General features: G+C 45.3%; 1 protein-coding gene across 1 annotated transcript; it reads right to left on the reverse strand.

Annotated features, from left to right (window-relative positions):
• Positions 1–581: 581 nt before the first annotated feature.
• On the reverse strand, positions 582–7,134 carry LOC311126432 (titin-like). Its single transcript, XM_084200432.1, has 5 exons — positions 5,790–7,134; positions 5,393–5,689; positions 4,214–4,801; positions 1,773–2,075; positions 582–1,253 (listed from the first exon to the last, which is right to left on the reverse strand). Exons 1-5 carry the CDS (start codon positions 7,096–7,098, stop codon positions 940–942), a joined length of 2,811 nt encoding a protein of 936 aa, XP_084056558.1. The 5' UTR covers positions 7,099–7,134; the 3' UTR covers positions 582–939.
• Between the last annotated feature and the right edge of the window lie 5,363 nt (positions 7,135–12,497).

The following is a 12,497-nucleotide window of genomic DNA, read 5'->3' on the forward strand; positions in this document are numbered from 1 at the left end:
GAGAGACAGAGAGAGAGTAGAGGCAACACCACTACCGTTATTCTACACAATTCTGCCTTTTGCTAATTTTTTTATCTTTAGACCACTAATTCTCTTAAACCGTTAAATCTATCAACACCAGGTCACCCGAGTGGCGCAGCGGTCTAAGGCGTCACTACAGACCCAGGTTCGATCCCAGGCTGTGTTGCAGCAGGCCGCGACCGGGAGACCCATGAGGCGGCCCACAATTGGCCCAGCGTCGTCCGGGTTAGGGGAGGGTTTGGCTGGCCGGGATGTCCTTGTCCCATCTCGCTCTAGCGACTCCTGTGGCGGGCCGGGCGCATGCACGCTGACACGGTCGCCAGTTGTACGGTGTTTCCTCCGACACGTTGGTGTGGCTGGCTTCTGGGTTAAGCGAGCAGTGTGTCAAGAAGCAGTGCGGCTTGGCAGGGTCGTGTTTCGGAGGACGCATGGCTCTCGACCGTTGCCTCTCCCGAGTCCGTACGGGAGTTGCAGCGATGGGACAATTGTATATCATGAAAAAGGGGTAAAAAGTACACCAAAAACCATTCAACACCATAAAAATGTGCAAACACAAACTGTTTCATGGGATTTCCTCAACATTCTAAAACTCACACTAAAACATTAATAAACAAGTGATGTCATCCAACATTCTACCTGTAAACACTGTGATTTCTCACACAAATCAACTATTTTGACCATTTTCCCGACACGTCAGACAATACTTGGGAGCATATAAAAATCGTCTCTGCTATTCAAATCAGCAATCAGAACAGAAAACATGTTCTACCAATCAAAACATATCGCTATTTCAGTGACCACATCAATTACTTACTATCTCAACTTTTAAAGAAACAACTGCAATTTTTAACCACTTTCACAACAACACCGGCATAGCCTCTGACGATTAAACCAAATCAACTTCTCAAATAAAAACTTCTAATCTTCTTCATAAGTGTCCGTGTCCACACACATCACTGGGCCTGCGGTGTCGGACGGATCGCTGACGGATCCAGCTGCATTCTTTGCCATGACTCTGAATTCATAAACCACGCACTCATTCAGGTCTGTCACAGTGCAGTGTGTGTCAGAAACGTTGGTTAAGTTGGCCTTCGTCCACCTGTCTCTTTCACCCTCTTTCTTCTCAATCAGGTATCCTGTGACCTTGCTACCGCCATCGTAGGAAGGCTTCAGCCATTCAAGTCTGATGGAAGTCTTTCTGATGTGAGTGATCCGGACATTGGTTGGAGGCTCTGCAAAAAAAGATTTAGAAGTTCAGATACAGTTGTTGATTTAGAAATGTTTAAAAAGGAGTACACAGTGATATTGAAAAAAGAAATGAAAGCAAGTGTAACGTGAGGTTTTAATGATTAACAGATATAACTAAATCCTGCTGACTACGCCACACTGTGATGGACCACCACTAGGTAATAAAGAAATGTGATGGACCACCACTAGGTAATAAATAAATGTGATGGACCACCACTAGGTAATAAATAAATGTGATGGACCACCACTAGGTAATAAATAAATGTGATGGACCACCACTAGGTAATAAATAAATGTGATGGACCACCACTAGGTGATAAATAAATGTGATGGACCACCACTAGGTAATAAATAAATGTGATGGACCACCACTAGGTGATAAATAAATGTGATGGACCACCACTAGGTAATAAATAAATGTGATGGACCACCACTAGGTAATAAATAAATGTGATGGACCACCACCATGTGATAAAGAAATGAAAGTAACCAAGTCGCCTTACCACAAGCATCAATTGCCAGGACAGCGTCTGAGATCTTGCTAAGGGGACTGCATCCAGCTGCGTTTTCTGCTGCTACCTTGAACTCATAGATGAGACCTGCAATGACGTTTGTCACTTTGAAGTGTGTCGCACGGATAACGGTTTTGTTAACCGTCTGCCACAGGATGCTGTTTTTGTCCTTCATCTGAAGATGGTATCCAACTATTGGTCTTCCTCCGTTACGGTTAGGCTCCGCCCAGGCGACAGTGATGCTTTCTCTGGTTACAGATGTAACGATAGGGGGTGATGGAGCTTCAGGGACGGCTAAGATTAAAGAAAATAACATTTAGCATATTCAGTATGTGACAGGTGGTATCTTTTACCCTGTACAATAATACGTTGTCAGGTATTCTGTATCAATTCAAGGGGTGGCTTAGTCCAGCGCCCCCTAGTGATCTGACACAAGGGGTGGCTTAGTCCAGCACCCCCTAGTGATCTGACACAAGGGGTGGCTTAGTCCAGCACCCCCTAGTGATCTGACACAAGGGGTGGCTTAGTCCAGCGCCCCCTAGTGATCTGACACAAGGGGTGGCTTAGTCCAGCGCCCCCTAGTGATCTGACACAAGTATATTTGTTACGTATGCACATTTACATATATACAGTACCAGTCAAAAGTTTGGACACACCTCCTCATTCAAGGGTTTTTCTTTATTTTTTTACTATTTTTTACATTGTAGAATAATAGTGAAGACATCAAAACTATGAAACACCACATATGGAATCATGTAGTTACCAAGAAAGTGTTAAACAAATCAAAATATATTTTATATTTGAGATTCTTCAAATATCCACCCTTTGCCTTGATGACAGCTTTGCACACTCTTGGTATTCTCTCAATCAGCTTCACCTGGAATGCTTTTCCAACAGTCTTGAAGGAGTTCCCACATATGCTGAGCACTTGTTGGCTGCTTTCACCTGCACTCTGCGGTCCGACTCATCCCAAACAATCTCAATTGGGTTGAGGTCGGGTGATTGTGGAGGCCAGGTCATCTGATGCAGCACTCCATCACTCTCCGTCTTGGTTAAATAGCCCTTACACAGCCTGGAGGTGTGTTGGGTCATTGTCCTGTTGAAAAACAAATGATAGTCCCACTAAGCGCAAACCAGATGGGATGACGTATCGCTGCAGAATGCTGTGGTAGCCATGCTGGTTAAGTGTGCCTTGAATTCTAAATAAATCACAGACAGTGTCACCAGCAAAGCACCCCCACACCATCACACCTCCTCCTCCATTCTTCACGGTGGGAACCACACATGCGGAGATCATCCATTCACCTACTCTGCGTCTCACAAAGACACGGCGGATGGATCCAAAAATCTCCAATTTGGACTCATCAGACCAAAGGACAGATTTCCACCGGTCTAATGTCCATTGCTCGTGTTTCTTGGCCCAAGCAAGTCTCTTCTTCTTATTGGTGTCCTTTAGTAGTGGTTTCTTTGTAGCAATTTGACCATGAAGGCCTGATTCACGCAGTCCCCTCTGAACAGTTGATGTTGAGATGGGTCTGTTACTCCTCTGTAGCTCAATTGGTAGAGCATGGCGCTTGTAATGCCAGGGTAGTGGGTTCGATCCCCGGGACCACCCATACGTAAAAATGTATGCACACATGACTGTAAGTCGCTTTGGATAAAAGCGTCTGCTAAATGGCATATTATTATATTATTACTTGAACTCTGTGAAGCATTTATTTGGGCTGCAATTTCTGAGGCTGGTAACTCTAATGAACTTATCCTCTGCAGCAGAGGTAACTCTGGGTCTTCCTTTCCTGTGGCGGTCCTCATGAGAGCCAGTTTCATCATAGCGCTTGATGGTTTTTGCGACTGCACTTGAAGAAACTTTCAAAGTTCTTGACATTTTCCGGATTGACTGACCTTCATGTCTTAAAGTAATGATGGACTGTCGTTTCTCTTTGCTTATCTGAGCTATCCTTGCCATAATATGGACTTGGTCTTTTACCAAATAGGGCAATTTTCTGTATACCACCCCTACCTTGTCACAACACAACTGATTGGCTCAAACACATTAAGAAGGAAAGAAATTACACAAATTAACTTTTAACAAGGCACACCTGTTAATTGAAATGCATTCCAGGTGACTACCTCATGAAGCTGGTTGAGAGAATGCCAAGAGTGTGCAAAGCTGTCATCAAGGCAAAGGGTGGCTACTTTGAAGAATCTAAAATATAAAATATATTTTGATTTGTTTAACACTTGTTTGGTTACTACATGATTCCTGTCATATGTGTTATTTCCTAGTTTTGATGTCTTCAATATTATTCTACAATGTAGAAAATAGTAAAAATAAAGAAAATCCCTGGAATGTGTAGGTGTGTCCAAACTTTTGACTGGTACTGTATATAAAATACAAACACAAAACATGAATAGAGTAGCGTAAAACTTACTGTAGTTGAGATCCACTCTGACGATTGGAGAGTCGATGTATTCACTGATGCCGTAGCGATTTTCAGCCCTGATTCTGAACTGGTACTCCAGTCCTGTTACGAGCTTCATGATTTTCATTGTGCATTTCACAACGACTGAGGAGACTTCAGTCCAGTCGGCGCTTGTTGTTTCTCGTTTCAGTATTATGTAGTTTGTGACGGGGCTTCCACCGTCATAATGAGGAGGAAGCCACGTCAGACTCACACTGTCCTCCGTCACCTCAGACATTCCAACAGGACCAACTGGGGCGCTGGGTCTATCCAGGACCATAATGTTCACAAAAGACCTGCAGGCTCCACTGGAGTTGGAGGCACAGATGTCGTACCTTCCTGAATCAGTAGCAGCGCTCTCACGAAGATTGATGATAAGATATTCGGGAGTTACTTCAGAGTTGAATCTCATCGTTGACTTCAACACAACATCAGCCTTTGAAAGATAAATCTTTGGCACAGGTTTTCCGGTAAGTGGGATCTCGCATTTCAGGTTTGATCCTGCTCTGACGTAGACCATATTGTCAGGGAACTTGTTCATGTTAATCTCAGGAGGTTCTGTTGAAAGACAGAAAAAGGGGGGGGACAAATGAAGACTTATTATTTAATTGAGGGTATCAGATCAAAATGAAACAATCTACATGTAAGAATTCGTTTTCCAGATTCACACAAAGAATGTAGTAAACTACCTCTCTTGGGTTATGAATGCAGTACACTACCTCTCTTGGGTTATGAATGCAGTACACTACCTCTCTTGGGTTATGAATGCAGTAAACTACCTATCTTGGGTTATGAATGCAGTAAACTACCTCTCTTGGGTTATGAATGCAGTACACTACCTATCTTAGGTTATGAATGCAGTAAACTACCTCTCTTGGGTTATGAATGCAGTACACTACCTCTCTTGGGTTATGAATGCAGTACACTACCTATCTTGGGTTATGAATGAAGTAAACTACCTATCTTGGGTTATGAATGCAGTACACTACCTATCTTGGGTTATGAATGCAGTACACTACCTCTCTTGGGTTATGAATGCAGTACACTACCTCTCTTGGGTTATGAATGCAGTACACTACCTATCTTGGGTTATGCTCTGCAATTCTCTACCCTTAGTAACTGTAAATGTAGGGCTGGGCAACAACTCACCAAGTTGCCCTTTAACTAACACAGGGAGAGCCATTTCTGTAGGGTCACTGAATCCAGCGTGGTTTTCAGCACGAACTCTGAATAAGTATTCAGTAGCTTCCTTCAGGTCGTACACCACAAAATGGACGCTCTTGGTGACGCCACACTTCACCCATTTATCCTGACCCTTCTCAAGAGCATCGACTCGATAACTGGTGATTCTGCTACCGCCGTCATTCTCAGGCTTGACCCATGCAAGTGAGACACTTTCCTTGGTGATCTCGGTGACTTCGATGGTTGGTGGCGGGCTGGGTTTTTCTGAAATCGAGAAGAAACTACCGTTTTTAAATAACACACTAAAATGAAATCTTACACAAATATTTTAAAGCTTACATTTGGACTTTCAGTTCTAGTATACCTGTAATCATTGCTCCATATTTGGTCTCAGCTGACAGGCCGACTCCATACTCGTTTTCACCAGTGACTCTGAAGTAGTACACTCCTCCCTCTTGTAGGTCTGACACTCTGTAGGTCAGACGAGGACATGAATCTGTGACTCTGGTCCATCCCTTGTTGCTCACCTCACGAATATCAACAAGGTAGTTTGTGACCGCAGCGCCGCCTTCGTTTTCTGGGGTATCCCATGTAACTGTTGCAGAGCTCTTGGTAACATCCTTGACCCCAACACGGCATGGTGGGCCAGGAGAGTCAAGAACCCTGACGTTTAATGTACATGTGACTTTTCCAGCAGCGTTTTGTAAAGTCACCGTATATTTTCCAGAGTCGTCTCTTGTTGCTTGTTCCACTGTGATAGACGTGACGGTATTAGTGGTATGAATACTGGCCCTCACTCTCAGGTCAACATCTGCCTTGTCCCACATAACGTTAGGAACAGGCTTGCCCCTGAATGGCACAGTTAAGGTGAATGAACCGCCGTCCTTTACGAGAAGAGTCTTTCGCATCTCATTGCTGATATTAAACTGTGGTTCCTCTTCTCTGTCCTCAGCTACTTGTGGATCAGTGGGAGGGCTTGGCTCACTGACACCAATCTTGTTGATGGATTTGACAACAAATATGTATTCTGCTCCAGATGTCAATCCAACGACAGTGAATTCAGTGTTCTCTGTGTTTGAAACACCGACGCACCAGTCCTCTTCATCCATTCTCTTACATTCAACACAGTATCCCGTTACAGAAGCTCCCCCATCAAACAATGGCTTATTCCATGAAAGAGTTACAGAAGTCTTGGTTGAGTCAATGACTTTGGGTTTAGCTGGTGGCGATGGCAGGAATTGTGGATCCTCCGCTTTTGTCAGTTGGCAAGGAATACTTGGGGGACTCAAGCCTGCAGCATTTTCTGCATAGACTCTGTACTCATACTCACACCCCTCACAGAGATTGGATGCCTTGACCCTAACGTCATACACAGGCTTCGTGTTCACCTGTACCCAGCGCAATGCAGATTTCTCTCGTTTCTCAATAACGTAGCCAGAAATGCTGCTTCCTCCATCGGACTCAGGTCTTTTCCAACAGATTGTCATCGTCTCACTTGTTATACTGGTGATTTCAACATCTGTCGGTGCAGCGGGGACAGTGAATGGATCTGTGGCCATGGTTGGCTCACTCTCCAAGGCTTCACCTTCTCCATATTCATTCACTGCCCTTACTCTGAAGATGTATTCTTTTCCTTTACGCAGATTGGTGACCTTGCATGTTGTAGCCTTCATGTCTTCATGTACTGAAGTCCAGGTGACACGGCTGGTTTCACATTTCTCAACTATATAGTGCATAATTTCTGCACCACCATTTTCTTGAGGTGGTCCCCAGGTCAAAGTGCATTTCTCTGCTGTCAGACCGGTGACACTCAATGACCCAGAGGATGGTCCAGGGCGGTCCAGAACCTTACAGTTTACAGACAAGGACCTGGTACCAGCAATGTTCTGTACTGTTACAATGTACTGTCCAGAGTCTCTTCGGATAGTGTCTCTGACTAGTAATGTGTTGGTGCTGTGTGTTGAAGTGATCTCGATTCTTGCCTTGGCCTCAATCCTTTCACCATCCTTTGACCATGAAATGACTGGACGCGGGCACCCAGAAACATCTGCATCGATTCTCAGAACATCTCCAGCTTTGACAATGACCAATTTCTTATACTTGTTATCCAAGACAATGCGAGGTAGAACCACGTCATCCTTGACTGTGATGGCACCTGTGCATTGTGATGGCTCACTGAGTACTCCAGCTGAGTTCTTCGCGATGACATGGAATTCATATTGTACGTCTTCCGTAAGTTCTATAATTTCGAAGCGTGTTTCCTGGAGATTGGTGAAATTGCACTTTAGCCAACATCCATCCGGAAGCTCCCTGCGTTCAACAATGTAGCCGGTCACCTTGGCTCCACCGTCATTCTCTGGCTTGGACCAAGTAAGAGAAACTGAAGTTCTTGTGATGTCTGTGACTGTAAGGTTAGCAGGAGGATCACATGGATCTCTTGCAGCTACAGGATCTGAAGCTTTGCTGCAAGGTCCAACGCCGGCAATATTCTCAGCAGAAACACGGAATTCATACCGCAAGCTTTCTTCAATGCCATTCACTTTAAATTCTGTTTCAGCGATGAGACGTCCTCTGTTAGTCCTTGTCCAGCGAATACTGCTATAGTCCTTCATTTCCAGGTGATAACCGATGATTGGACTTCCACCGTCACTGGCTGGTTCATTCCATGTAACCAACATGAAGGACTTTGTAGCTTGGGCAACTTGGAGGGTTGTGGGAGGGCCAGGTGTCTTGAAGGGGTACTGTGCAACAACTGGATCAGATTCCACAGCATGGCTCATGCCGTAGCGGTTTTCAGCTGCAATACGGAATTGATATTCAGTGCCTTGTGTCAAGCGAGGAACTTTAATAGATGTTCTGGCAACTGTGGCTGAAACAGTCTTCCAGGTTGTAGTGGTAGTATCTCTCTTCTCTACAACGTAGTTGCTGATGGGACATCCTCCATCGTAGCGTGGGGGATCCCAAGACAGTGAAATATAGTCAGCGCTCACTTCATCTACCTTGATTGCACCTGGTGGGCCAGGTTTATCCAAGATGATAACAGCTATTACCGCTGATTTTCTGCCAACTGTGTTGGTTAAGGTGATCTCGTAGTTCCCGGATTCCTCCCTGGTTGTGTTTCTGATAGTGATTTTTGATGAGTTATTAGATGTTAGAACGCTAACCCTGGTTGTCTCCTTCAATTCAGCACCATCTTTCTTCCATGAAACCTCAGGTTCAGGTCTTCCCTTGAATGGAACATCAATCTTCAGATCATCTCCTGCCTTGACACTGTATGAGTGGCTCATTAGATCTATGACGGGTTCCATTGTGTTGTCATTTACTGGCTTGGCCAGTGGCTTCGTGTCACTCCTGTCTGTAATATTTGTTCCATCTTTGGTCTCAGATGGTACGCCGACTCCATACTCGTTTTCACCAGTGACTCTGAAGTAGTACACTCCTCCCTCTTGTAGGTCTGACACTCTGTAGGTCAGACGAGGACATGAATCTGTGACTCTGGTCCATCCCTTGTTGCTCACCTCACGAATATCAACAAGGTAGTTTGTGACCGCAGCGCCGCCTTCGTTTTCTGGGGTATCCCATGTAACTGTTGCAGAGCTCTTGGTAACATCCTTGACCCCAACACGGCATGGCGGGCCAGGAGAGTCAAGAACCCTGACGTTTAATGTACATGTGACTTTTCCAGCAGCGTTTTGTAAAGTCACCGTATATTTTCCAGAGTCGTCTCTTGTTGCTTGTTCCACTGTGATAGACGTGACGGTATCAGTGGTATGAATACTGGCCCTCACTCTCAGGTCAACATCTGCCTTGTCCCACATAACGTTAGGAACAGGCTTGCCCCTGAATGGCACAGTTAAGGTGAATGAACCGCCGTCCTTTACGAGAAGAGTCTTTCGCATCTCATTGCTGATATTAAACTGTGGTTCCTCTTCTCTGTCCTCAGCTACTTGTGGATCAGTGGGAGGGCTTGGCTCACTGACACCAATCTTGTTGATGGATTTGACAACAAATATGTATTCTGCTCCTGATGTCAATCCAATGACAGTGAATTCAGTGTTCTCTGTGTTTGAAACACCGACGCACCAGTCCTCTTCATCCGTTCTCTTACATTCAACACAGTATCCTGTTACAGCAGCTCCCCCATCAAACAATGGCTTATTCCATGAAAGAGTTACAGAAGTCTTGGTTGAGTCAATGACTTTGGGTTTAGCTGGTGGCGATGGCAGGAATTGTGGATCCTCCGCTTTTGTCAGTTGGCAAGGAATACTTGGGGGACTCAAGCCTGCAGCATTTTCTGCATAGACTCTGTACTCATACTCACACCCCTCACAGAGATTGGATGCCTTGACCCTAAGGTCATACACAGGCTTCGTGTTCACCTGTACCCAGCGCAATCCAGATTTCTCTCGTTTCTCAATAACGTAGCCAGAAATGCTGCTTCCTCCATCGGACTCAGGTCTTTTCCAACAGATTGTCATCGTCTCACTTGTTATACTGGTGATTTCAACATCTGTCGGTGCAGCGGGGACAGTGAATGGATCTGTGGCCATGGTTGGCTCACTCTCCAAGGCTTCACCTTCTCCATATTCATTCACTGCCCTTACTCTGAAGATGTATTCTTTTCCTTTACGCAGATTGGTGACCTTGCATGTTGTAGCCTTCATGTCTTCATGTACTGAAGTCCAGGTGACACGGCTGGTTTCACATCTCTCAACTATATAGTGCATAATTTCTGCACCACCGTTTTCTTGAGGTGGTCCCCAGGTCAAAGTGCATTTCTCTGCTGTCAGACCGGTGACACCCAATGACCCAGAGGATGGTCCAGGGCGGTCCAGAACCTTACAGTTGACAGACAAGGACCTGGTACCAGCAATGTTCTGTACTGTTACAATGTACTGGCCAGAGTCTCTTCGGATAGTGTCTCTGACTAGTAATGTGTTGGTGCCGTGTGTTGAAGTGATCTCTATTCTTGCCTTGGCCTCAATCCTTTCACCATCCTTTGACCATGAAATGACTGGACGCGGACACCCAGAAATATCTGCATCGATTCTCAGAACATCTCCAGCTTTGACAATGACCAATTTCTTATACTTGTTATCCAAGACAATGCGAGGTAGAACCACGTCATCCTTGACTGTGATGGCACCTGTGCATTGTGATGGCTCACTGAGTACTCCAGCTGAGTTCTTCGCGATGACATGGAATTCATATTGTACGTCTTCCGTAAGTTCTATAATTTCGAAGCGTGTTTCCTGGAGATTGGTGAAATTGCACTTTAGCCAACATCCATCCGGAAGCTCCCTGCGTTCAACAATGTAGCCAGTCACCTTGGCTCCACCGTCATTCTCTGGCTTGGACCAAGTAAGAGAAACTGAAGTTCTTGTGATGTCTGTGACTGTAAGGTTAGCAGGAGGATCACATGGATCTCTTGCGGCTACGGGATCGGAAGCTTTGGTGCAAGGTCCAACGCCGGCAATATTCTCAGCAGAAACACGGAATTCATACCGCAGGCTTTCTTCAATGCCATTCACTTTAAATTCTGTTTCAGCGATGAGACGTCCTCTGTTAGTCTTTGTCCAGCGAATACTGCTATAGTCCTTCATTTCCAGGTGATAACCGATGATTGGACTTCCACCGTCACTGGCTGGTTCATTCCATGTAACCAACATGAAGGACTTTGTAGCTTGGGCAACTTGGAGGGTAGTGGGAGGGCCAGGTGTCTTGAAGGGGTACTGTGCAACAACTGGATCAGATTCCACAGCATGGCTCATGCCGTAGCGGTTTTCAGCTGCAATTCGGAATTGATATTCAGTGCCTTGTGTCAAGCGAGGAACTTTAATAGATGTTCTGGCAACTGTGGCTGAAACAGTCTTCCAGGTTGTAGTGGTAGTATCTCTCTTCTCTACAACGTAGTTGCTGATGGGACATCCTCCATCGTAGCGTGGGGGATCCCAAGACAGTGAAATATAGTCAGCGCTCACTTCATCTACCTTGATTGCACCTGGTGGGCCAGGTTTATCCAAGATGATAACAGCTATTACCGCTGATTTTCTGCCAACTGTGTTGGTTAAGGTGATCTCATAGTTCCCGGATTCCTCCCTGGTTGTGTTTCTGATAGTGATTTTTGATGAGTTATTAGATGTTAGAAAGCTAACCCTGGTTGTCTCCTTCAATTCAGCACCATCTTTCTTCCATGAAACGTCAGGTTCAGGTCTGCCTCTAAATGGAACATCGATCTTCAGATCATCTCCTGCCTTGACACTGAATGTGTTGCACATCAGATCTATGACGGGTTCCACTGTGTTGTCCTTTACTACGACAGCCTCTGCCAGTAGCTTAGGTTCGCTCTTGCCTGTTTCATTGACCGCACTAATCCTAAATGAATATTCCTCGCCTGTTAAGAGTCCATCAATAGTTGATACCAATCCCCTTATCTCAGTACACACAGTCCATTTGTCATCGCTCTTGGTTTGCATTTCCACTGTGTAGCATTTGATTTTGCTACCACCATCATCATCAGGCTTTTCCCATGACAGACTCACACTGTCGTGAGTGACAGCTACAACAGTAACTTTACCAGGGGGCAAAGGAGCTTGTGATACCTTGATTGGTTCTGGTGTTTCAGCTGGCAAACCCACACCAAGCTCATTAACAGCTAGCACACGGAAATAGTAAAGTCCCCCCTCTACAAGGTTGTCAATCTTCATTCTATTTCTTCCACAGTTATCTGAAACACTGGTAAAGGCCCGTCTTTGAGCTTCTCTCTTCTCCACAATGTAATGTGTGATCTTAGCTCCACCGTCAATCAGTGGAGGCTCCCAGGATAGTGATACAGAATCTCTAGTAATGTCCTTGACTTCAAAGCACTCAGGGGCACTTGGCGAGTCCAACACACTGACATTAATGAAAGCAGACTTCATACCGCTGACGTTCTCAAGAGTCAACACATACTTGCCAGTGTCAAGTCTGTTGACGGTGTGGATGACAAGGACTGTGTAGGAGCTCGTGACCTCAATGTGTGCACGCTCAGTAAGAGGACCTTCCATCTTGGACCACTTGACTCCAGGTTCAG

This window comes from Coregonus lavaretus (assembly GCF_964263955.1).
Source record: "Coregonus lavaretus genome assembly, contig: HAP1_SCAFFOLD_8474, whole genome shotgun sequence".
Lineage (NCBI taxonomy): Eukaryota > Metazoa > Chordata > Actinopteri > Salmoniformes > Salmonidae > Coregonus > Coregonus lavaretus.